We start from the raw sequence: 25,316 nt of genomic DNA on the forward strand, positions 1-25,316 counted from the left end.
GTGAGCTGTGTGATGCCATGGCACTCTACAGAGGGCGATAAAGTGAGACTCTGTCTCTACAAAAAAAAAAAAAAAAAAAAGAAAAGAAAAGAAAAAGAAAAATATCCTCCAGAGTTAGCTCCTTCAATGTGTTTTCCTCTCCCTAGTCATTTTTCTTCCCATCATGATTTAACAGAACTTTGTTATTGTTGTCACTTACGGTTTTTTGTGTTTTTTTTTTTTTGGCTGGGGCCGGGTTTGAACCCGCCACCTCCGGTATATGGGGCCAGAGCCCTACTCCTTGAGCCACAGACGCCGCCCACTTGTACTTTTTTTTTAAGAGATGGGAGTCTCACTTCGTCGCCCTTGGTAGAGTGCTGTGACGTCAAAGCTCACAGCAACCTCCAGCTCTTGGGCTTAGGCGATTCTCTTGCCTCAGCCTCCCAACTAGCTGGGACCACAGGCGCCCACGACAACGCCCGGCTATTTTTTGTTGCAGTTTGGCCAGGGCCGGGCTCGAACCCACCACCCTCGGTACATGGGGCCGGCGCCCTATTCACTGAGCCACAGGCGCCGCCCATGTATTGTTATTTTACATTTATTATAGCACTTTGGCTTCCTTTTCTCTAAATGGCAATACCATAATAGAATTTTGGCCCTGAAATAAAGAAAGAATCCTAGTCCTAGTTCTGTTACTCACTGCTTTATTGGCAACTGAATTTTCACTCAATTTTGAGAATCAACGGTTCTCATCCACAAAATGGAGACAATAATTGTCCTTAACTCATGGGGCTGTTTGCAAATCAAAGGAGGTAATGTCTGGAAAATGGCTGACACAGTAGGTGCCTCTTTCGCTAGAACAAGGGTTCTTAACCTGGAGTTCATGGATTTAGGGAACACACGCATGAGCTTCAGGGGGTCTAAGAAGCTCCCTATAAGTGCATTTTCCTGGGAGGAGGGTCCATAGCTTTCATCTGCATCTCAAAGGGTTTGTGAATCCGAAAAGGTTAGCTAACTCAGGCCATAAAGGCCTTGAGAGATTAGAACCAGCCTTTTTTTTCTTGGTTGGGGGGGAGTTAATAGGTGCTTTCTTATGCATATTTAGTTTCTAATCGTTACAACAGTCCTTTGAAGGAGGTGTTAGCCACCTATTTTTTTTTTCATATTCTACAGCTCCTAACCAATGTAAATATTATTGAACACTTTCCCAGGCCAAGAACTCAGCTAGGCTCTGAGAATCCAATTCTAGTCAGAGCTCAGCATCACAGCTGCCTCCCACTTTGCAGGTTTGCAGCCCCAGCACACTACGGGGCTAAGGAACGTCTTTGAGATTTTTGCAACAGTCTTTACCAGGCGGGGAAAAGCTTCCCAGGCCCTAGAGCTCCGCCCCACACATGACCAAGTCCCGCCCCCTCTGCAGTCGGTATTGTCCGATGATTCCCGGCGTCCCTCGGCTTCCCTCGGTAGTTTCCGGCAATGATCGAGAGTTTCTAACGTGCCCCCTTGTTGTCTCTCGGCTGGCGTCCTCCCTTACCGCCCCCCTCCCCGCCTTTTCGGCTCCCTCTCCCCCTTCCCCCCACCACCCGGCAAGCCTGGTCTTGCTGGCGCCTTTGGCGCTACGGGCTGGGCAAGATGGCGGCTTTCGGGATCTTGAGCTACGAACACCGGCCCCTGAAGCGGCCGCGGCTGGGGCCTCCCGATGTATACCCTCAAGATCCCAAACAGAAGGAGGTGCGTTTGAAAATCGGGGCCCACGGGGGTCAGGGACACTCAGTCAGCAACAGAGGAGGCAATGACGGTTTGGGGAAGGGGGGGCGGGGCGGTTAGATGAGAAGGAAAGTCCCAAAAGGGGGAAGAGTAAAAAGTGGGCTCTTGTGGGCAGCAGGACCGGGATGGGGGTTGGGTTCCAAGTGTGAATAGGGATTATGTAGGGGCCACACCAGAGGCTCCCCAGTCCACACACATACACCCTAGAAAGTTGTTTGAGGTAGCTTGGTGAGATACAGCTGCTCGCAAGGGAAGAGTAATTAATGTTGAGGGCTCTCTGGGTGGCAGGGAATCCTAGTGACTATGGGGGTGAGGGTAAGGTCCAAGTGAATATAAGGGCCCAGCTTTAAGTAATAATCTGCTCTACTCAGAATCTTCCTCCTCCCTTCTCCTGTTCCTTCTCATCTGCCCCTCCTCTCCTACCACCTGCCCCCTTGGGGGGAATTAAAATGCCCTTTTCCTGCCTCAGGATGAACTGACGGCCTTGAATGTAAAACAAGGTTTCAATAACCAGCCTGCTGTCTCTGGGGATGAACATGGCAGTGCTAAGAACGTCAACTTCAATCCTGCCAAGGTGAGACAACTCTGCCAGGCTGAAGAAAAAGGCTGGAAGAATCTGAGCAGGAGCAAAGGCCTAAGTGGCTGAGCTTGCCTTCGTAACCTAATGCTACCTCATTGGCATTTGCCCATCAAAGGCAGGACCACCTTTCTGCCCCTTCTTCCCACCCTGAGGTGTAGTTTTCTTCCCTCAGATCAGTTCCAACTTCAGCAGCATTATTGCAGAGAAGTTACGTTGTAACACCCTTCCTGACACTGGTCGCAGGAAGCCCCAAGTGAACCAGAAGGACAACTTCTGGCTGGTGACTCCACGATCCCAAAGTGCCATTAACACCTGGTTCACTGACCTGGCTGGCACCAAGCCCCTCACACAACTAGCTAAAAAGGTAAGGTACTTTTTCCTGTTCTTCAGGCCAAGAGGGGAGCATGGGTACTAAGTACCCTCTCACAGATTAATCTCCATGGGTGCCAGCTCATGGGGGTAATAGAGACCTCACTAATTGTGATGTCCATCCAGGTCCCCATTTTCAGTAAGAAGGAAGAAGTGTTTGGGTACTTAGCCAAATACACAGTGCCTGTGATGCGGGCTGCCTGGCTCATTAAGATGACCTGTGCCTACTATGCAGCAATGTCTGAGACCAAGGTTAAGAAGAGACATGTTGACCCCTTCACGGGTGAGTAGCTCCTAACACCAGGTATACCACTCATCAATTCAAGTAGCCATAGACCCTCAGACCCATTCTCTTTCTTGTTTCTGCTTGTATCTTGCATTCACTCAGTAATTTGAGTATCTACTGTGTGGGCTACAAAGATGACTGGTACATAATCTCTGCCCTTAAGATGCTTATAGTCTTGGGCAGTGCCTGTGGCTCAGTGAGTAGGGCGCTGGCCCCATATACCAAGGGTGGCGGGTTCAAACCCGGCCCTGGCCAAACTGCAACAAAAAAATAGCCGGGCATTGTGGCAGGTGCCCGTAGTCCCAGGTACTTGGGAGGCTGAGGCAAGAGAATCACCTAAGCCCAAGAGATGGAGGTTGCTATGAGCTGTGACGCCACGGCACTCTACTGAGGGTGACAAAGTGAGACTCTGTCTCTAAAAAAAAGAAAAGAAAAAAGATGCTTATAGTCTAGTAGGGATGCTAAGGCATATGTATAAGTAACAATTAAATGAAAGTGGCAAATGTTGAAAGAGGTGGCAGAACGTTCTTTTAGGCTTCAGTGAACAGATTACTTTCTTTGGGAGATAACTGGAAAGGCTTAGGAAGGTGGCATTTGGCAAGAGCCTAAGAGAATGAATAGAATTTAGAAGTATGGTTATTGGGAGGGGGGAGACAGAAGGTATTCTAAGCAGAAGGATAGTATCATAGTGTCAAATAACTTTTTTCCATCTTTCCTCTAGAATGGACTCAGATTACCACCAAGTACTTATGGGAACAGCTACAGAAAATGGCTGAATACTACCGGCCAGGGACTGCAGGAAGTGGGGGCTGTGGTTCCACAATAGGGCCCTTGCCCCATGATGTAGAGGTGGCAATCCGACAGTGGGATTACAATGAGAAGCTGGCCATGTTCATGTTTCAGGTAGGAAGTAGGGCATGTTGTATGGATCATTGGATTGAGCCTGACCTTGCACTCTGCCAGTATATAACAGAATCTGTCTGCCACCTTGCCCCAGTTGTGATTCTCTTCACCCTTTCATTTACTTTATCTGCCTTATAGTCCTTGTACTGAACCAATACTCTTCCCACCCCTGATACTCATAGGATGGAATGCTGGACAGACATGAGTTCCTGACCTGGGTGCTTGAGTGTTTTGAGAAAATCCGCCCTGGAGAGGATGAATTGCTTAAACTGCTGCTGCCTTTACTGCTTCGAGTAAGGCCTAGGATTTGGGGTACATAGGGAGGATTCGAAGAAGAATAAGGCTTTAGAACAGAGTCCTTTGGAGAAAACTAAGCCTCTGATGGTCATGTCTTTACAGTACTCTGGGGAATTTGTTCAGTCTGCATACCTCTCCCGCCGCCTTGCCTACTTCTGTACCCGGAGACTGGCCCTGCAGCTGGATGGTGTGAGCAGCCACTCATCTCATGTTATGTCCTCTCAGTCAACAAGCACGCTGCCTACCACCCCTGCTCCTCAGCCCCCAACTAGCAGCACACCCTCAACTCCCTTTAGTGACCTGCTTATGTGCCCTCAGCACCGGCCCCTGGTTTTTGGCCTCAGCTGTATCCTACAGGTAGGTACTCGGTGAATCCAAGGAAATATTAAGAGATAGCCTGAGAAGAGTTGGGTGCCCATCCTGGAGAAAGGGAATAATTCCAAACTGGAGGTGAGAGTAGGCACTGAATACTTGCTTGGAGATTGTTTCTTCTTAGTAATGGATGTTAGTTTCCTTTGGAAGTTTTGGCCAGCCTCTCTCTCTTCGGGGGCTAAATAGTAGACATAAAGCCTTTTAGCAAAGTGAATGAAGGAAAGGGATCAGGGATGAAGTGATGCCTGCCTCAGGAACTCAGTCCTAATAACTGTTTTTTTCTTTGATTTTTTTTTTTTTTTTTTTTTTGAGACAGTCTCAAGCTGTCACCCTGGGTAGAGTGCTGTGGCATCACTGCTCATAGCAACCTCAAACTATAGGGTTTTAAGTGATCCTCTTGCCTCAGCCTCCCAAGAAGCTGGGACTACAGGCGCCCACCATAACCCCTGGCTATTTTTTGGTTGTAGTTGTTGTTTGGCAGACCCAGGCTGGCTTCAAGCCCACCAGCTCTTGTGTATGTGGCTGGTGCCTTAGCCCCTTGAGCTACAGGTACTGAGCCATAACTTTTTTTTTTTTTTTTTTTTTTGTAGAGACAGAGTCTCACTTTATCGCCCTCGGTAGAGTGCTATGGCATCACACAGCTCACAGCAACCTCCAGTTCCTGGGCTTAGGCGATTCTCTTGCCTCAGCCTCCCAAGTAGCTGGGACTACAGGCACCCACCACAATGCCTGGCTATTTTTTTTTTTTGTTTTGTAGAGACAGAGTCTCACTGTACCGCCCTCGGGTAGAGTGCCGTGGCGTCACACGGCTCACAGCAACCTCTAACTCTTGGGCTCACACGATTCTCTTGCCTCAGCCTCCCGAGCAGCTGGGACTACAGGCGCCCGGCTATTTTTTTGTTGCAGTTTGGCCGGGGCTGGGTTTGAACCCGCCACCCTTGGCATATGGGGCCAGCGCCCTACTCACTGAGCCACAGGCACTGCCCAACCTGGCTATTATTTTTGTTGCAGTTCGGCTGGGGCCGGGTTTGAACCCGCCACCCTCGGTATATGGGGCCAGTGCCCTACTCACTGAGCCACAGGCGCCACCCGATAACTTTTGTTTTGAGACAGAGTCTTACTTTGTCTCCCTCAGTAGAGTGCTGTGGCGTCATAGCTCACAGCAACCTCAAACTCTTGGGCCCAAGCTATTCTCTTGCCTCAGCCTCCCAAGTAGCTGGGACTATAAGCACCCGCCACAATGCCCAGCTATTTTTAGGGATGAAGTCCCACTCTTGCTCAGGGTAGTCTCGAACCAGTGAGCTCAGGGCAGTCCAACCGCCTCAGTGTCCTAGAGTGCTAGGATTATAGGCATGATCAGCCATGCCCAGCCCAGTCATAATAACTTTAGATCTGAAGTGTAAGAGTTGGGTCTAGTAATGGGATTCCAGAGAGATAGCTATGGTAACTGAGTTTGACTTAGCTGTCTCTGTCCGGCAGACCATCCTCCTGTGTTGTCCTAGTGCCCTGGTTTGGCACTACTCACTGACTGACAGCCGGATTAAGACTGGCTCACCGCTTGACCACTTGCCTATTGCCCCCTCCAACCTGCCCATGCCAGAGGGGAACAGTGCCTTCACTCAGCAGGTAAGTCTGACCACTAGCCTGGCCCTCTGATACTGAGCTGTAAGGCTGAATTACTCTTTCAGAAATAGTGATTTGGAGTTTGGTACTGTCCTTTCAGCCTCGGGCCCTAGCCTTTTGTATGCCTTGGTACATCCTTAAAGAACTTCCTTTTTGATATTGCAGGTCCGTGCGAAGTTGCGGGAGATTGAGCAGCAGATCAAGGAGCGAGGACAGGCAGTTGAGGTTCGCTGGTCTTTTGACAAGTGTCAGGAAGCTACTGCAGGTGGGTTTCAGAAGATAGATAGCAAGAAGTAAGTTTGAGGCAAGGATGAGCATAGTAAGGACATATGGATCTGAAAGACAGAATGAATTGGGCCTCCAGTTAAGTCTCCTTTACCACTTTTCCTCCTTAGGCTTCACCATTGGACGGGTGCTCCATACTTTGGAAGTGCTGGACAGCCATAGTTTTGAGCGCTCTGACTTTAGCAACTCTCTTGACTCCCTTTGTAACCGAATCTTTGGATTGGGACCTAGCAAGGATGGGCATGAGGTAAGCAATAAGGGAAGTCAAAGGAGCAAAATTATTGCAAGAGCAACAGTATGTATGAGGGGAAGTGATGATGAGGCATTGAAACCAGGGGATGTCTGCAGAGATGATATTGTTGGGCCCAAGATGTTTTTAGATGGGGCCCAGTCTTTAAGAAATTAGAATTCATTTTTTTGTTCCCAACCCTGCCTTACTTATCCCTGTCTTCATTTGGTCTCCAGATCTCTTCAGATGATGATGCTGTGGTATCATTACTATGTGAATGGGCTGTCAGCTGCAAGCGTTCTGGCCGGCATCGTGCTATGGTGGTAGCCAAGCTCCTGGAGAAGAGACAGGCAGAGATTGAGGCTGAGGTTAGGGGAAAGAGATAAGAGAATGAGACTTGCCAAGTGGAAGGAATCTAACTGGGGTTGGAGACAGAGAGATTGAGGTGGTAGTGGGACCAAAGTTGAAGGTATGAGAACAGAGTAAAAAAGTGATAGAGAATGTAAAGGGAAAGTTAAGGGTAGGAGGTAAAGGTAGAAAGGAGTGGACTGATGTCAGAGAAGAGATTAAAGTTTCAATTGGGAGGTGGTAAAGATAATGGAGATTGGAGGGAGAATGGAAGTGAAAAGCATAGGATAGAGGCAAAACAGGTGATAGTTCAAGAGTTACATGTTTAGGAGTGAAGAAACAGGTAAAAGTCACTTCTGCAATTTGTTCTTTCATCTTACAGCGTTGTGGAGAATCAGAAGCAGCAGATGAGAAAGGTTCCATCGCCTCTGGCTCTCTTTCTGCTCCTAGTGCTCCCATTTTCCAAGATGTTCTACTGCAGTTTCTGGATACACAGGCTCCCATGCTGAGTATGGACCCCTGCCACCCTCTAGTTACCTCTGCCTAGACCCAGTTTCCAACTGCTGTCTTCAGAAAGCATAATTAAAGGCCTTCTGGTCTATATTTCTGTCTTGGGCTCTATGCAGAATGACGTTTAGATGTAATTCTAGTCCCTGATCATCTTACAGTTTAACAAAGTAGAGAAATACAGAGAAGAATAAAAATAAGAATGTGTGATTGAAGCATTTTCACTGTCAAAATAGCAGCAAAGATGCAATGTTCCTTTCTGAGATGGTATGCGGGACAACAGGTGGGGTAACCAACCATACTTTGTCCTCAACAGTTTCTGAGATTTTTTTTTTTTTTTTGTCATTCTTATTATTGCTTTGGGTGTGTCCTTTTCTCATATCTTCTAGGATCACCACACCTTAGGTGTGTCCCTCTCTTTTTGCCTACCTCTTTTGTGTTCTAACTCATTTTTCCTCATTCCCTCCCTCTCCCTCCCTCCAGCGGACCCCCGAAGTGAGAGTGAGCGGGTGGAATTCTTTAACTTAGTACTGCTGTTCTGTGAACTGATCCGACATGATGTTTTCTCCCACAACATGTATACTTGCACTCTCATATCCCGAGGGGACCTTGCCTTTGGAGCCCCTGGTCCCCGGCCTCCCTCTCCCTTTGATGATCCTGCTGATGACCCAGAGCGCAAGGAGGTTGAAGGCAGCAGCAGTAGCAAGCTGGAGGTGAGTGGGCATTGCCCTGAATCGTTCCTTTGGACATCTCTATCTTCATGGCTTCCCAGGGCTCTGAGAATCTCTTGCCTAATAAAGGTGGTGCTTTCTTAGCACTTTGTGGTTTACAGTTATAAAACAACTCTCATATCAGTTATTTCATTGGATCCTCACATCAGCCCCGAGATACAGTCTTACTCTGTTTGACAGCTGAAGGAAAGTGAGGCCCATATGGTTTAAAGGACTGGATGAGACTTGAACGTAGATCCTGCACTTTCCACAATATGGTCTCCTTTCTCTAGTTCCCTTGTGAACTTTTCTTTTTCTTTTTCTTTCTTTTTTTGGAGACAGAGTCTCACTGTCACCCTCAGTAGAATGCCGTTGTGTCACAGCTCATAGCAACCTCAAACTCTTGGGCTTAAGCGATTCTCTTGCCTCAGCCTCCTGAGTAGCTGGGACTACAGGTGCCCGTCATAACACCTGGCTATTTTTTTTTTTTTTGTGGTTTTTGGCCAGGGCTGGGTTTGAACCCACCACCTCCGGCATATGGGACCGGCGCCCTACTCCTTGAGCCACAGGCGCCACCCCCGGCTATTTTTTTGTTGTAGTTGTCATTATTGTTTAGTAGGCCTGGGCTGGGTTCGAACCTGTCAGCCCTGGTGTATATGGCTGGCACCCTAACCAATGAGCTATGAGCGCCAAGCCCCTCTGTGCACTTTTCTAGATGGTCGGGAGCAGTGCCCTGGGACTAAGGCAACTTCTCTTACGTTCTATGCCCTCAGGACCCAGGACTCTCAGAATCTATGGACATTGACCCAAGTTCCAGTGTACTCTTTGAGGACATGGAGAAGCCTGATTTCTCAGTAAGTTAATCCTGAGCGTGGATGACTCCACCTCTTTAGATCATCTCATTATGCCTCTTTTTGGAAATTATGTTTCCTCAGCCCTTTTTCTTCTTCTAAATGTTCTGTCCTTTCACCTTTTTCTTAGTTGTTTTCCCCTACTATGACCTGTGAAGGGAAGGGCAGTCCATCCCCTGAGAAACCAGATGTTGAGAAGGAAGTGAAGCCTCCACCCAAGGAGAAGATTGAAGGGACCCTTGGAGTTCTTTATGACCAGCCACGACATGTGCAGTATGCTACACACTTTCCCATCCCCCAGGTACTATTCCCCAACACCTTCTGACGATCTGCTTTGGACCCAGATTGCTATCCAAGGAATTTGTTGAGGGGTTGAAGCTGTTCCTTAGGGTGTGGATATGTTGAGAAAGGGGCTCGAGCCTGGGGATCCTGAGGTGTATGGAGCATGCTTTTAAGAGGAGAGAAGGAGATCCATGCTAGAGCCTGACGGTGCTGCTGGGATACAGGAGGAGTCATGCAGCCATGAGTGCAACCAGCGGTTGGTCGTACTGTTTGGGGTGGGAAAGCAGCGAGATGATGCCCGCCATGCCATCAAGAAGATTACCAAGGATATCCTGAAGGTTCTGAACCGCAAGGGAACAGCAGAAACTGGTAGGTTTGAGGCTTCTTAAACAGATATCCCCCAAAGAGTGCCCTAGTCAGTGTTCCCTTCCCCAGCATAGGGAACTCCCCAGTCATGTCCCAATGTCCTGTCTCTTGGAGTCTCCTGAGAGCTCTAGTCCTTTTGAAACTTCCCCCCTCATTCCCCTCCTCTGCAGACCAGCTTGCTCCTATTGTGCCTCTGAATCCTGGAGACCTGACATTCTTAGGTACCTCACAGTAAGCCCCATACTGCCCTCCCTCCCTCTCTCCCTTCCTCTCCCATCCCTCCCTCAACCTAGCACCTCCCTGTACATATTCCTCTAAGGTCCACATAGTCTGTGGTCCTCTAAACCTTTGCTTCACTGTCCCCTTCCCTTAATCCCTCCCCCATCCCTTTCCTGACCCTCCCTTCCATGCTTCCCTCTTCCTTCCCTTCCTCCATCCGTCCCTCCCTTTCTCCCTCCCTCCCATAGCCTTCTCTCCATACCTCCCTCCCCATCCCAGTCAATTAGTTATCTTCCCCATCCTGACTGGTCCCTTTCAACTGTCCCCTCAGGTGGGGAGGACGGGCAGAAGCGGAGGCGCAACCGGCCTGAAGCCTTCCCCACTGCTGAAGATATCTTTGCTAAGTTCCAGCACCTTTCACATTATGACCAACATCAGGTCACAGCTCAGGTGTGGGCCTAAGCCCAGCCCCCTTCCCACAGTCTGGCCTCCTATTCTGTTTTCCTTTCCCCCTTATCTGTTTTCCCCCTAGGCAGGCTGAGCCTCCTGGTCTCATCCCCTTCCACCATCATCCTTTCCTCCTTCCCTCATTCTTCTTTCCTCTTTCCACTCTCCTCTCACTCCCACTGCCCTTATCAGGTCTCCCGGAATGTCCTGGAGCAGATCACAAGCTTTGCCCTTGGCATGTCATACCACTTGCCTCTGGTGCAGCATGTGCAGTTCATCTTCGACCTCATGGAATATTCACTCAGCATCAGTGGCCTCATCGACTTTGCCATTCAGGTGGGGAAGTTGGGGGAGATAAGGGTGGAGGAAGGAGTGTGTGCTATATAGGGTCATAAGGACAGAGGTAGAGGCTCCAGCCAGTTTCCCAGGCTATTTGGAGGGGCAGAAAAAACTAGCATGGGGGGAGTAGAACATGAGCTAAGACTGCAGGAATAGAGACTTAAGTGCTCCCTGGGGAGGCCCAAAAGGCAGATTAGAGCACTGGGTACAGACCATTCTCACACTGTGATGTTCATAGAACTATATTCTGGAGACTGGTTTATAGGTATTGTTTTTCTTTTTGTTTGTTTTTTTTTTTGAGACAGAGTCTCACCCCGTTGCCCTCAGTAGAGTGTTGTGGCATCACAGCTCACAGCAACCTCCAGTTCCTGGGCTTAGGTGATTCTCCTGCCTCAGCCTCCCGAGTAGCTGGGACTATCGGCACCTGCCACAACACCCAGCTATTTTTTTTGTTGCAGTTTGGCCGGGGCTGGGTGGGTTCAAACCCACCACCCTCAGTATATGGGGCCTGTGCTCTACTCACTGAGCCACAGGTACCACTCTAGTTTAGAGGTATTATTTATAGAATAAAGGACAGTGAGGCTGGGTGTGATGGCTCACTCCTGTAATCCCAGCACTCTGGGAGGCCAAGGTGGGTGGATCACTTGAGCTCACAAGTTCTAGACCAGCCTGAGTGAGAGTGAGACCCTGTCTCTAAAATAGCCGGGCATTGTGGCAGGCACCTGTAGTCCCAGCTACTTGGGAGGCTAAGGCAAGAGAATTGCTTGAGCTAAGAGAGTTTGAGGTTTCTGTGAGCTATGACCCCATGGCACTCTACCTAGGGCAACAAAGTGAAACCCTGCCTCAAAAAAAAAAAAAGACTAAAGGACAGTGGCATGTTGTAACAAGCGCCTTCTATCCCAGGAAGCACCAGCAGGAAGGGGCTCAGGGCTGTCCCTGTCAATGTTGTCACAGGAAGGTGGGTTATACATAACATGAGGGGCCTCTTCTCATCTCTCATCCCCATTCTCTGCTAGCTGCTGAATGAACTGAGCGTAGTTGAGGCCGAGCTGCTTCTCAAATCCTCAGATCTGGTGGGTAGCTATACTACCAGCCTGTGTCTGTGCATCGTGGCTGTCCTGAGGCACTATCATGCCTGCCTCATTCTCAACCAGGACCAGATGGCACAAGTCTTTGAGGGGTAAGCAGGACTTCGAAATAACTGAAGCACTTAGGGCTCCCGCGAATGCCAGTGGAGTAGCCTGGGAAGAACATGCACATGAGCTCACACTGTAGGGAAGTGCCTGCCATTCAGGTGGGGAGGGAATAGTATTACCAAAAGGTTTGAATCTGTTTCAAGTGCTCTTTACACCCCAGGCCCTCACCATCTGCTGATCCTCCCAACTTTCCTTCTTCGTGACAGGCTATGTGGCGTAGTGAAGCATGGGATGAACCGGTCAGATGGCTCCTCTGCAGAACGCTGTATCCTTGCTTATCTCTATGATCTGTACACCTCCTGTAGCCATTTAAAGAGCAAATTTGGGGAGCTCTTCAGGTAAGAGAGGTAGGAGGTAAGGGATAAAGAATGGGATGTAGTCCCTTCTTCCCATTACCACCCAACTTAAGCAGAGCACAGCCTGGGACCCTGCTGCCTGTCCAGGGTCACTTGTGGACTGTTGTCTTCCATGTGTTGTTGCATTACTGAGAGTGGGTCCTCTTCTGTATCACCCATCTCTATGGGGCCCACACTCTTCCTCCTCTTCCCTGCTTCCAGAGGCCCCTTCATTATTCTCAAGTAGTTCCTTTCCTGTCCAGTCTGCTTTGTCCCATCTCTCTTTTCCTGTCCCAAAGTCCCTCACTTTCTTTTTTTGCTTTTCTCCCTCTACCTCACCAGACCTTCTTCAACATTACTATCTCCTTTCCCCCACCCCTGCAGTGACTTTTGCTCAAAGGTGAAGAATACTATCTACTGCAATGTAGAGCCATCGGAATCAAATATGCGCTGGGCACCTGAGTTCATGATTGACACTCTGGAGAACCCTGCAGCTCACACCTTCACCTACACAGGGCTAGGCAAGAGTCTTAGTGAGAACCCTGCTAACCGCTACAGCTTTGTCTGCAATGCCCTTATGCACGTCTGTGTGGGGCACCATGATCCCGATAGGTATGGGGTGTGCTGAGTGAAGAATGGGCACCACGCCCCTACCTCATATTGGGAGGGCTAAGATACCCGGGAGGTACTACAACCTTGATTATTACAGGGGCAGAGATGAAAAGTTAATGAGTCTGAGATTTTGTAGAGCATGGTTTTTCCTGAGGGCATGTGTACTTTTCCCTAGGGTGAATGACATTGCAATCCTGTGTGCAGAACTGACCGGCTACTGCAAGTCACTGAGTGCAGAATGGCTTGGAGTACTTAAGGCCTTGTGCTGCTCCTCTAACAATGGCACTTGTGGTTTCAACGACCTCCTCTGCAATGTAGATGTGAGACTTGGGATAGAGTCTTGCTGGGGAGGAAGGCACTGACCAGGGCAAGGGACTGGTCACAATCATCAAGATAGTAGAGGGACAGAGTTTTGTAGAGTGAAGGCACCTTCTCTTTACACTGAGTCATAATGTCTATCTGCTTTTCCTCCAGGTGAGTGACCTGTCTTTTCATGACTCCCTGGCTACTTTTGTTGCCATCCTCATTGCTCGGCAGTGTTTGCTCTTAGAAGATCTGATTCGCTGTGCTGCCATCCCTTCGCTCCTTAATGCTGGTGAGCTACCAATCTGTAACCCCTACAATTTCTGGACCCCAAATTTCCATACACACTCAATATTCGTCCCCTCATTGCTCAGTGTGAGAGATACTACTGTGGGTCTCTGGTCCTTACAAGAAGGCCAGTTATCTGGTATGCCTCAGGCTGAAAGAAGCCTATTTTATAATTATCCTGGATTTGCAACCCTGCCTTTCTGATTTTTGACCCTTCAACTACATAATAGTTCTTTGCTGTATCTCTCCTTCAGTATTTTTTCTTTTGAGACAGAGTCTCACTTTGTTACCCTTGGTAGAGTGTGGTAACATCACAGCTCACAACAACCTCCAACTCCTGGGCTTAGGCGATTCTCTTGCCTCAGCCTCCCGAGTAGCTGGGACCACAGGTGCCCCCCACCACAACACCCAGCTATTTTTTGTTGCAGTTTGGCCAGGGCCGGGTTTGAACCCGCCACCCTTGGTATATAGGGCCAGCACCCTACCCACTGAGCCACAGGCGCTGCCCTCTTTCCTTCAGTATTATCTTGCTTTTTCTCCTCTCCCCTTACCTCATCTTCCTTCTTATCCCCTACCCCCCCCACACACACACACACAACTTGGCTTCATCTCTTTGTGCTTTGTCTTTTAGCTTGTAGTGAACAGGACTCTGAGCCTGGGGCCCGGCTTACCTGCCGCATCCTCCTCCACCTTTTCAAGACACCACAACTCAATCCTTGCCAGTCTGATGGAAGTAAGTGACCCTGATTTGAGCCAGCCAGCGGTAGAAAGTGTGGCTCCCCACCTCCCACAGTTTCGGCTTTGGCTTCCCCTGACATTAGCTCACTCCCCAGACAAACCTACAGTAGGAATCCGCTCCTCCTGTGACCGCCACCTGCTGGCTGCCTCCCAGAACCGCATCGTGGATGGAGCTGTGTTTGCTGTTCTCAAGGCTGTGTTTGTACTTGGTACGGGAGTAGGAAGGGAGTGGTGCCAGAAGTGTGTATAGGGTGGAGTGCCAACTAAACTACAAGGGACAGTCTTTCTCCCTCCTGAAGGTGGTCTTTCTGACCTTTGGGGAGAAAGGGAGGGAGGGAAGTATATTTCTGTCCCATAGGGCAGGATTTGGGGTGTTTCTGCCTCTGGGCCTGGGGTGGATCTCCACACAGGGTTCTGATCTCACTTTGCCCTCCCTATCTCCCACCCATGAACCGCAGGGGATGCGGAACTGAAGGGTTCGGGCTTCACTGTGACAGGAGGAACAGAAGAACTTCCAGAAGAGGAGGGAGGAGGTGGCAGTGGCGGTCGAAGGCAGGGTAGCCGCAACATCTCTGTGGAGACAGCCAGTCTGGATGTCTATGCCAAGTACGTGCTACGCAGCATCTGCCAACAGGTCAGTTTCACCTTCCCCCCATACCTCCTAAATGCCTCTGTATAATATAGTCCTGTTTCCAGCCCATGATTGCGTCACCTCCCTACTATCATCATACCACCTCCCTACTACCAACCCTGAGCCCATCCCCTTATTCCTAACCCCCTCACTGGTTGCCCTCAGTCCCCTGATTATTAGCTTCCTCAGGAATGGGTAGGAGAACGTTGCCTTAAGTCTCTGTGTGAGGACAGCAATGACCTACAAGATCCAGTGTTGAGTAGTGCCCAGGCCCAGCGCCTCATGCAGCTTATCTGCTATCCACATCGACTGCTGGACAATGAGGATGGGGAAAACCCTCAGCGACAACGCATTAAGCGTATTCTTCAGGTAGGTCAAGGTGATGGAAATCTTAGAGAAAGCAATCCCAACCTGGGGAGATACAATGAGGAAAAAAGGAGAGTCAAGTAGGGAGGAAGATGAACAAGGATATAGGAGAAAGGTAGTGGGAGAAACAGTTCCATTGTGGGTTTCAGAGTAAATCCACTATGGTCTAGACTCTAGAGTAAGACTGTTAGGTGAGGGCACTACTGTCTGGAGTGAATCTAGCTTATCAGTGAGAAGCATAGCATCTGGGAGGCCTAGTTTATGCCCTTGTATATTTGGCATTTTGGTCATGACTGAGAAAATGTAGTAATAGCTACTACTTGTTGAGCGTGTACTTAGTGGCAGGTATTCTGCAGTTTTTGTTTTTTTCATTTAATCTTTGCAACCCTATGAAGTAGGTATGGGTAGTGCTGTGTGACCAATGAGGGAACTGAGGCCTGAAGAGGTTAAGTAACTTTTTTGAGGTCATAGTGGTCCCTTTCAGACCTCTAGGAGTCTGTGATTCAAGGTTGTAAGAGATCAGGAATTGGCCTCAGGATGGTAGGTAGCTAGGGGTGACACAGTGATGACTAGCTTGGGGGTGGGATCTCTATCACAGAACTTGGACCAGTGGACCATGCGCCAGTCTTCCTTGGAATTGCAGCTCATGATCAAGCAGACCCCTAACAACGTGAGTAGTGCCTGGGCTCTCCCTTTCTCATGCCTACTTCCAGCTCCTTGTGTCAGGGGAGTAGGTTACCATAGAAGAACCTAGATCCTACTCTTGGACTGTTGAGCTGAGAGAAAAAAGAGGGGATAGGAAAATGGCAAATGTGGAACTGATGATAGGGGAAAGGGTTGGGAGTATTGGAGTTCCGAGCTGAGAAGAAGGTTGGTGGTGGTAATGGAGTCTGTTTCTGCAGCCACGTATGTAAGGAGGAGCGTAAAGAAGAAGACAGTGGGTAATTAAAGAATATAGAGGTGCTAGAGAACATGACTCCTCACAGAGTTGTATCCCTACCTTCCCATCAGCTCCTCCCAGCTGTCCTTCACTCTCATCTCCCATCTCTCCTATCATTTGTTTTCCTTTGCCCCACCTACCCATATGAGCACCTCTGTGCCTTTTATCCTCTCCAGGAGATGAACTCCCTCTTGGAGAACATTGCCAAGGCCACAATTGAGGTTTTCCAACAGTCAGCAGAGACAGGGTCATCTTCTGGAAATGCTGCAAGCAACATGCCCAGCAGCAACAAGACCAAGCCTGTGCTCAGGTTGGATAGAAACATGTTAGGGCCCATTCCTCATGAATTTCTCTTCTGGTGCTACAAATGATGTCAGCTTCGTGGAGATGCCGGCATGTCCCTCAGGGGAAGGGAGGATGAATTGTTGTAACCTCACCTGGCTTCCTTGTAACCTTGTGTCCTCCATCTCTTCTTCAGCTCTCTAGAGCGCTCCGGTGTATGGCTGGTTGCCCCCCTCATTGCTAAACTGCCCACCTCAGTCCAGGGACATGTATTAAAGGCTGCTGGGGAGGAATTAGAGAAGGGTCAGCACCTGGGTTCCTCTTCCCGCAAAGAACGGGATCGACAAAAGCAGAAGAGGTAAAGGGGGTTGGGGGTGACCAGGATTGGGGAGAAAAGAAAAGAGGCAGGCCCAGCAAAGATAAAATTTGAGGCTGAGAGCAGAGGATAAACATCGTAGGACAGTGGAAAATCAGGATAAGAGTGGGTATGGCTCAGCCAGAGGCTACATCTTAAAAGACCGAAGTCTAGGGCTTAGAGGAATTAAGTTGGAATTTGGCCTGATTCCCAACCCATGGTATCCCTTTTCTTTTTCTCCTGTCTCTAGCATGTCCCTGTTGAGCCAGCAGCCCTTCTTATCCCTGGTGCTGACATGTCTGAAAGGGCAGGATGAGCAACGTGAGGGACTCCTTACCTCCCTCTACAGCCAGGTGCACCAGGTATAGGTCTCTGGGCCATGGAGGTGGGCAGGAGATCAGGGAAGGATGCACCTAGAAGGCCACAATGTACTCAGAACCTTTAGTACTTTCTGTTAAACACATGGGATACTTTGGAATGGAAACAAGAAGATCATTGAACTGCACATTATACTTGTTTCTGTCCTAGATTGTGAATAATTGGCGAGATGACCAGTACTTAGATGATTGTAAACCAAAGCAGCTCATGCATGAGGCACTCAAACTGCGGCTCAACCTGGTGAGAGGGCGAGCTAGGGAGAAGAAAGAAGGGGATAGGGCTGGAAATACAGAATTAAGAAGCCCCAGATTGGGGCTTTGGGGGATGAGGATAGAGGTCCTGGGTTTTTCTGGGTCTTCCAGTGTTTTTTTTTCTTTTTCTTTTTTTTTTTTTTTTTTTTTTTGCCAAACTCTTAACTAAGGGTAAGGTGGATGTTCCAGTATTAACCCTGCTCTCCTAAAGGATATCAGGCCTGAAAATGGTTAAGGAGACTGTATCATCGTGGTCAGAATCCAATAGGTTATATACCTTGGATCCTTGCATGGACTCTGCCTCTTTGTAGATTCTGACTGGGCACTAGAAACACTGGGCTCAGTGGCTCACGCCTGTAATCCTAGCACTCTGAGAGGCCAAGGTGGGCAGATTTCTTCATCTTAGGAGTTTGAGACCAACCTGAGCAAGAGTGAGACCCCTACTCTACTAAAAAACTAGCCGGGTGTTGTGGCAGGCACCTGTAGTACCAGGCACTTAGGCTGAGGCAAGAGGATCACTTGAGCCCAAGAGTTTGAGGTTGCTGTGAGCTGTGACACTACAGTACTCTAGCCTAGGGCAGCAGAATTAGACTCTGTCTCAAAAAAAAAAACAAAAAAGAAAGAAAGAAAGAAACATTAGAAAACCACTGTGGAATGCTGAATGGAATCTTGGGAATCATTTAGCACAACTCCTATCATTTTATAAGTAAAAAAACTCAGGCCCAGAGATGTTAAGAATTCAGGCATTGGCTTGAGATCACATAGCAAATCATAAGTACAACTGCAGCAAGACCTCAGATATCCCACATCCCGCCCAACCCAGGTTCTAATGTAAGCTTTCCTTAGAAAAAAGTCTACAGGTTTCCACCAAACAAAATGCTGGCCTTCACACCCCTGAGCCATCTGACAGACTTGTTGTGGCCCTGACAGGTGGGGGGCATGTTTGACACGGTGCAGCGCAGCACCCAGCAGACCACAGAGTGGGCCATGCTCCTCCTGGAGATCATCATCAGTGGCACTGTCGACATGCAGTCCAACAAGTAAAGCATCCCCACCCCTCCCCTGCAGTTTTGTACCCGTGAAGATCCCCCCTACGCCCACACCAGGTGCACAGCCCACTGAGATCAGTGTGACTGTTACTGTGAACTCCATAGCCCTGGGCTCCCCACACAATTTTAATGCCCTTAGGATGACATTAAGCACCTCTCCCTACTTGTATCCCCCGCTGAGGCCTTTTTCTGTATTAACCTTTTTCTTCTCTGGTTTTCTCCCTGCCTTCCTGTCACAGTGAGCTCTTTACTACTGTGTTGGACATGCTGAGTGTGCTTATCAATGGGACATTGGCTGCAGATATGTCTAGCATCTCACAAGGCAGCATGGAGGAAAACAAACGTGCATACATGAACCTGGTGAAGAAGCTGCAGGTGAGCAAAAGAGGCAGGTGCAAGCTTTAAGGGTACTAGAATCTGGTGTTTAGCCTCAGGGACTTCATTATGGACCTAGCTGTCTTCCCTTCTCTGTCTCATCTGTTTTTTCTTTGTTATTCTTGGGATGAGGATTTACTGAGGGTCTTTTTTATGCCAGATTCTATGCTATCCTAAGACCTCCTATCTCCTTTTTTCTGTTATCTCTGAACTCCTATTCTATCCTCCTGTGCCTATAGAAAGAATTGGGGGAGCGCCAGTCGGACAGTCTGGAAAAGGTTCGCCAGCTGCTGCCACTGCCTAAGCAGACCCGAGATGTCATCACATGTGAGCCACAGGGCTCCCTCATCGACACCAAGGGCAACAAGATTGCTGGCTTCGATTCTATCTTCAAGAAGGAGGCATGTTCCTTGTCTTTACATGTCCTCTGCTTTTGTCCCTCTTTGGGCAAGAGCCTTTCTTGCACCAACCTCATAGCTACATCAGACTCAGGAGTCCATCAAGCTCTACCAGTGAAAACTATCTCTGTTTTGAGTGAATCACTTAATTTTCCTTACATTTCATCTCCCCATCTTCGGAGTCCCACCATCTTTCCTTGGTCTGTCTCTTTGCTCCCACCCAACTTTTAACATACCACCCTTTTCTCAACACCCTACTACCCTTTTCTTCCTTTTGCTTCACCTGTACATGTCTGGCTGACCATCTACATTTCTTTTGTTCTCACATTTCTCTCCACAACCACCCCTCTCTGCACAGTTTTCTCTTTTCCCTCTGTCAGTTGCAGTATTTGTTGAATAACTATAATCATGGTGTTTACTGGACAGTGAGAGTAAAAGGAGATGCAGGATTTAAAATCCAAAGTCTGGCTTGGCACCTGTAGCTCAAGTGGCTAGGGTGCCAGCCACATACACAAGAGCTGGTGGGTTCGAATCCACCCAGGGCTGCCAAACAATGACAACTACAACCAAAAAATAGCCGGACATTGTGGTGGGTGCCTATAATCCCAGCTACTTGGGAGGCTGAAGCAGGAGAATCACTTAAGCACAAGAGTTTGTGATTGCTGTGAGCTGTGACACCACAGTACTCTACTGAGGGCAACAGCTTGAGACTCTGTCTCAAAATAAATAAAATCCAAAGTCTAAGCCCTTCATATATGCATTCTTTTTATTTCTCATTCTGGTCCATCTGACTTTTTTCTCTCTGTCTTTCTCTCTGCTTTTCTTTGTCTCTCTTCACCTGTTTCTCTCTCTCTCTGCCTGTCTTTAGTCTCTCCGTGCATTTTCTCTACTTTTGTGTTTCTGTCTCTATTTTCCTCTGAATAACAGATTTCTCCCTCTGCCACTCCCCCCCCCCACTTTCTACCTCTCCTTTCTCTCTATACGTCTGCCAGCTCCGCCTCTCCTGCATCTCTTTCTCTCCTGGCTTCATCTTCTCCTCCATGTCTCTTCTTACTTACCCCCACCCATTGCTCTCTCTCCTCTTTAACTCTCTTCTGTATGTGTGTGTGTCACTGCGTGCCCATGTCTGTCTGTCTGTCACCATCTCTGAATCAATGACTTTTTTTCTTTCAGTATTACCAACAGATATTTTAGCCTCTCCTACAAGTGTTCAAGGTCTGTCTTCTGTTTTCTAAATTGTTTCTCATTTTCCGGAGCAGGGTTTACAGGTTTCCACAAAACAAAAGATCTCTCCCTGGGATCTTTTTGAGGGGTTGAAGCCATCAGCACCACTTTCTTGGGGCTGGTTTGGAACAGTCCGGGTTGACCGACGAGTGGCTCGAGGAGAGGAACAGCAGCGGTTGCTGCTCTATCACACACACCTGAGACCCCGGCCCCGTGCCTATTACCTGGAGCCACTGCCACTACCACCAGAAGATGAGGAGCCCCCTGCTCCCACGCTGCTAGAGCCTGAGAAAAAGGCTCCAGAGCCCCCTAAAACAGATAAACCTGGGGCTGCTCCTCCCAGTACTGAGGAGCGCAAGAAGAAGTCCACCAAGGGCAAGAAGCGTAGCCAGCCAGCCACCAAAACAGAGGTTAGTGCCTCTCCTTGTCACAGTTCTCCCACATCCTCTTTCCTCATGACTGTTTCCAGTTTCTGGTTTGTGGGAGGGGTGGGGAGGAATGGGGAAGGTGTGCTATCAGAATCATAGTAACAATTAACCAGTAAATCCAGCTCATTACCTCATTCTACCCTGCCTGCCTCCACCCAACTCAGCTGTAGTCCACTCACTTTCTTCCTCTGCTGTTCACACAGGATTATGGAATGGGCCCAGGTCGGAGTGGTCCCTATGGTGTGACAGTGCCACCGGACCTCCTGCACCACACAAATCCTAGTTCTATATCCCACATTAGCTATAGACAGAGCTCCATAAGCCTGTATACCCAGAACCAGCCACTACCTGCAGGTGAGTGCCAGTCACTAGGAATGATGGAGTGACTTGGACATTCCTCCTGCCAAAAGGATGATGTCACTCTGTAGAGGAGCTATTGTGACTTAGGACACTGAATAAGGGAAGAATGAGGATAAGTTTGTTCTCCTTTCTAGGTGGCCCTCGTGTGGACCCATACCGCCCTGTGCGATTACCAATGCAGAAGCTGCCAACCCGACCAACTTACCCTGGAGTGCTACCCACAACTATGACTAGCGTCATAGGCTTAGAACCTTCCTCTTATAAGACCTCTGTGTACCGGCAGCAGCAACCTACAGTGCCCCAAGGACAGCGCCTTCGCCAACAGCTCCAGGCAAAGATAGTGAGAGGGGCAGTAGGGAGGGCTATCAGGGAGAGGGGCTTTTGAGGATCACAGGGCTAAGGAGACACTTGGGATCTTCACAGGACAAGCAGGGTGGGAGATATAAGAGATGAGATGTCAGAGTTTCCTGAATATGAGTTTTCCCCCTTTTTCTCTTTAGCAGAGTCAGGGGATGTTGGGGCAGTCATCTGTCCATCAGATGACTCCCAGCTCTTCCTACGGTCTACAGACCTCCCAGGTAAGGGCCATGAGGATCAGAGAGAGTGAGACAAGCCACTCTGCACGCTCTTAGTCCTGATTCCCTCTCCTCTTTTCCTCCAGGGCTATACTCCTTATGTTTCTCATGTGGGATTGCAGCAACACACAGGCCCTGCAGGTACCATGGTGCCCCCCAGCTATTCCAGCCAGCCTTATCAGAGCACCCACCCTTCTACCAATCCTACTCTTGTAGATCCTACCCGCCACCTGCAACAGCGGCCCAGTGGCTATGTGCACCAGCAGGCCCCAGCCTATGGACATGGACTAACCTCCACTCAAAGGTACACGAAGTAGTGGTGAGCTGAGAAGAGACACAGAGGCTTTTGCCTGTGACTGAAGGTGATGGGACTACTCAGAACTTTTGGAGATGTTGAAAACACTTAATTTGTTTGGCCACATAATCCATAACCACAAAAGGCTGGAGCTGGAAGTGAGTCTGGAGACCATTCGTCTCACATCTACTTCCTTGACATTTCTTTGAGGCTTAGAGAGGGGAAATTGTTTCTCCAACTCTGATAAGAAAAGATCTGGAGTTCATAAATACACTACATGATAAGAAGTCATAAAGCTCATATTAAAAAGTTGAGTACCAGGGGGCGGCGCCTGTGGCTTAAGGAGTAGGGCGCTGGCCCCATATGCCGGAGGTGATGGGTTCAAACCTGGCCCTGGCAAAAAACTGCAAAAAAAAAAAAAAAAAAAGTTGAATACTAGGAAGGATTAATGAACATGATCCTTCCACCATGGTTAGTCAAGCCTTACTTAAGACTTTGTAACCATATCTTGAGGCTCCAGAGCTTAGGATTTGTAACACTGGAGCTGTGCTGGGACTGGTTGAGATGAGGAAAGATAGCAAAATAAATAAATAAAATACCTAGTCCCTCATCACAAAGAATTTTTACTAAAGTTGAGGAGATAAGACTTACATAGAACCTGTAGAGAACACTCTGAGTAAAGATATAATCAGATGTGCAGTTGTGTACTGTGAAGCCAAGTCAGAATTCAGAAAAAAATATGGGGTAATAACCACGTGGGCCTGAGTCATCAGAGAAAGTTTTATGAAGGAGATTAGACTTGAGTTGACCTTTGAAGGTTAGGTATGATTGGGATTTGTGGAGAAGAGAAGGAAGGACATTCCAGGTAGAGGACGTATGTAGTATGAAAAAGACATGGGGACCAGAATGAGTAGGGTATCTGGAGAGAAGAGCTAGGATGGCATGTCATATTTGTGTTGGGGAAGTAGTAAAGGCTAGGGGGGTGCAGATTGACAGATGGCTTTGAATGCTCAGCTGCAGAATTGAGACACAATCCCAGAAAGGGCTCTTTAGATCAAGAAAGTGATAGGAGGAGTTGAACATGTTGAGAAATTCATGTGGAATGTGTGGATATGATGCATAGTGGAAGGTGGGAGAGGACTTGAGACAGGGAGCCCAGCCCACAGATTGTTGCAGTGATGTACAGATGTAGAACAACTTGAAATGTTATTGAGGAATAACCACAGCAACAACAGAAAACCTCAATGAGTGTTTATCTATCTTGCCTATCGTGTGCTAAGACTGTTTTTCACTTTCATAAGAGAAAAATAGCTTAAAGCAGAATTGAAAAATTTCTACCCATTAAAGTCATGAGACAATAAGTGAAATTGAATTCTTTAACCTAGAAATTTATCAGATCCTAAAAAGGGCTCTTCTGGTTAGTGACAAAAGGAATGAATGAAGTAACTTGTTAATATTCTTTTAGGTGGGCGGCGCCTGTGGCTCAGTGAGTGGGGCGCTGGTCCCATATGCCGGAGGTGGCGGGTTCAGACCCAGCCCCGGCCAAAAAAAAAAAAAATATTCTTTTAGGTCAGGGATCCAAGGTTTTCCTTACCCCTTTTCTCTCCCCTCCCCCATGCCTTGATCTCTGGACCTCTTGTCTTTGGAGGTTTTCACACCAGACACTGCAGCAGACACCAATGATAAGTACCATGACTCCACTGAGTGCCCAGGGTGTCCAGGCAGGTGTCCGCTCAACTTCCATCCTACCTGAGCAACAGCAGCAGCAGCAGCAACAACAACAGCAACAACAGCAGCAGCAGCAACAGCAGCAACAGCAGCAGTACCACATCCGGCAACAGCAACAACAGCAGATGCTGAGGGTAAGGCACTAGGATTTCATCTGGTGCCAAAAAGCCCAAGGAGAAGGAGTGGCACAAGCTCTTCCCATGCTGTTACTAAGACTAAATGAGACAGTATACTAAAACAGCCAGAAGAGTGGCTGGCCAATAGTGGTTGGTGCTTAATAAGTTAGTATCTTACCCTCTCCGTTTTTGTTTTCTGGGGATTATAGTAGGAAAGAGTTGGACATTGTCTTCTGGGTATTCTAGAATTGGTTTCCTTCTGTGTAGCTGTCTGAGAAGGGAACATAATAGACCCAGAGTTCCCTCCCCCTGCCTCTTCATCCCCTGTCTCCATCCTTCCAATACTGAATCTTATAATCTCTTATTTCTCATACCAGCAACAGCAGCAGCAGCAGCAACAGCAGCAGCAGCAGCAGCAGCAGCAACAGCAACAACAGCAACAACAACAGCACCAGCAGCAACAGCAACAACAGGCGGCTCCTCCCCAACCCCAGCCCCAGGCTCAACCCCAGGTAGATGCTGGACTACAACCCCAGGCTTATGAACAGCTGCACAGGTTGGGCATGCAGCCAATGAACTGGGTTGGGGACAATATGGAATGGAGTAGAGGTGGGAGACAAGGCATAGCCCTCTAAAAAGGGATTGAGAGATGAGGATGAAGAAGGAGGTGGAAGGTCAGAGTTCAGTGTTCCACTTTCCATTTCCACCTTAGTTCCAGCGCCAGGGGCTTCAGCAGACCCAGCAGCAGCAACAGACAGCAGCTTTGGTCCGGCAACTCCAACAACAGCTCTCCAGTAAGCCATCCTACCTTCCCAAAGAGAACACCATGAAATGAAAGGGGGGTGGGGTGGGCAAAAGTAGCTGAGGTAATTGCTTCAGGCCCAGGTTATGGGGAGAAATATTCCATTCTGTTCCCTTCCCTTGCTATCTGAATAGCTTTCCTCATGCATACCCGTATCCTTGCTTGGTCTTCTAGCCTTGATCATCTCTGGTTTTTCACAGATACCCAGCCACAGCCCAGTACCAACATATTTGGACGCTACTGAGCCACCTGGAGGAACTGCTTGTGCACTGGATATGGCCCCAACCTTTCCTCTTAATTCCCAATCCCCTTCCCAGGCCAGCACCAGTAATGGTTGGGGCTCTTCCCTCAGGCTCCATTTTTAACGAGTTTTTAGTATTTTTGTTAATGTGAGGCATTGAGCTGTTGGGTTTTGTATATTATTTATATAGAGAGCCCAGAGCTGTTGCACCCAATACACAGAGCTTCTTTGCAAAGGGAGTGTGTGAGTTTTGCATGTCTGGGAAGGGTAGCCTCTCCGGAGAGTTCTAAG

At 48.5% G+C, this 25,316-nt stretch overlaps 1 protein-coding gene across 11 annotated transcripts; it reads left to right on the forward strand.

Moving 5' to 3' along the window:
* Positions 1-1,404: 1,404 nt before the first annotated feature.
* MED12 (mediator complex subunit 12) lies at positions 1,405-25,264 on the forward strand. 11 transcript variants are annotated; one of them, XM_053579141.1, is made up of 46 exons: positions 1,430-1,710; positions 2,216-2,320; positions 2,499-2,690; positions 2,822-2,978; positions 3,703-3,884; positions 4,067-4,177; positions 4,284-4,538; positions 6,033-6,179; positions 6,342-6,441; positions 6,572-6,708; positions 6,927-7,058; positions 7,421-7,547; positions 8,029-8,258; positions 9,029-9,109; positions 9,237-9,407; positions 9,613-9,757; positions 9,925-9,975; positions 10,305-10,423; positions 10,613-10,756; positions 11,776-11,939; positions 12,162-12,293; positions 12,675-12,902; positions 13,078-13,222; positions 13,377-13,497; positions 14,125-14,226; positions 14,327-14,440; positions 14,690-14,865; positions 15,052-15,231; positions 15,827-15,898; positions 16,345-16,478; positions 16,647-16,808; positions 17,056-17,167; positions 17,334-17,423; positions 18,365-18,474; positions 18,723-18,858; positions 19,098-19,259; positions 20,516-20,890; positions 21,112-21,262; positions 21,403-21,608; positions 21,769-21,846; positions 21,930-21,984; positions 22,060-22,147; positions 23,787-24,000; positions 24,360-24,494; positions 24,695-24,776; positions 24,985-25,264. In XM_053579141.1, the coding sequence occupies exons 1-46, from the start codon at positions 1,612-1,614 to the stop codon at positions 25,026-25,028; spliced, it is 6,453 nt and encodes a 2,150-aa protein (XP_053435116.1). In that variant the 5' UTR covers positions 1,430-1,611; the 3' UTR covers positions 25,029-25,264. The 11 variants fall into 11 exon arrangements, 10 of the variants coding, with proteins under 10 accessions (XP_053435109.1, XP_053435116.1, XP_053435117.1 ...); XM_053579142.1 differs by having other exon boundaries at positions 21,403-21,599; XM_053579134.1 differs by having other exon boundaries at positions 1,405-1,710; positions 21,930-22,147.
* Positions 25,265-25,316: the final 52 nt, after the last annotated feature.

Source organism: Nycticebus coucang, chromosome X (assembly GCF_027406575.1).
Source record: "Nycticebus coucang isolate mNycCou1 chromosome X, mNycCou1.pri, whole genome shotgun sequence".
Lineage (NCBI taxonomy): Eukaryota > Metazoa > Chordata > Mammalia > Primates > Lorisidae > Nycticebus > Nycticebus coucang.

Bases quoted from the DNA above. Each gene is read 5' to 3' on its own strand.
- MED12 (XM_053579134.1), top strand. From the start codon at position 1,612: ATGGCGGCTTTCGGGATCTTGAGCTACGAACACCGGCCCCTGAAGCGG. The intron at 6,442-6,571 runs GTGGGTTTCAGA...TTTCCTCCTTAG, and splicing joins GTGTCAGGAAGCTACTGCAG to GCTTCACCATTGGACGGGTG. The intron at 15,899-16,344 runs GTGAGTAGTGCC...TATCCTCTCCAG, and splicing joins TCAAGCAGACCCCTAACAAC to GAGATGAACTCCCTCTTGGA.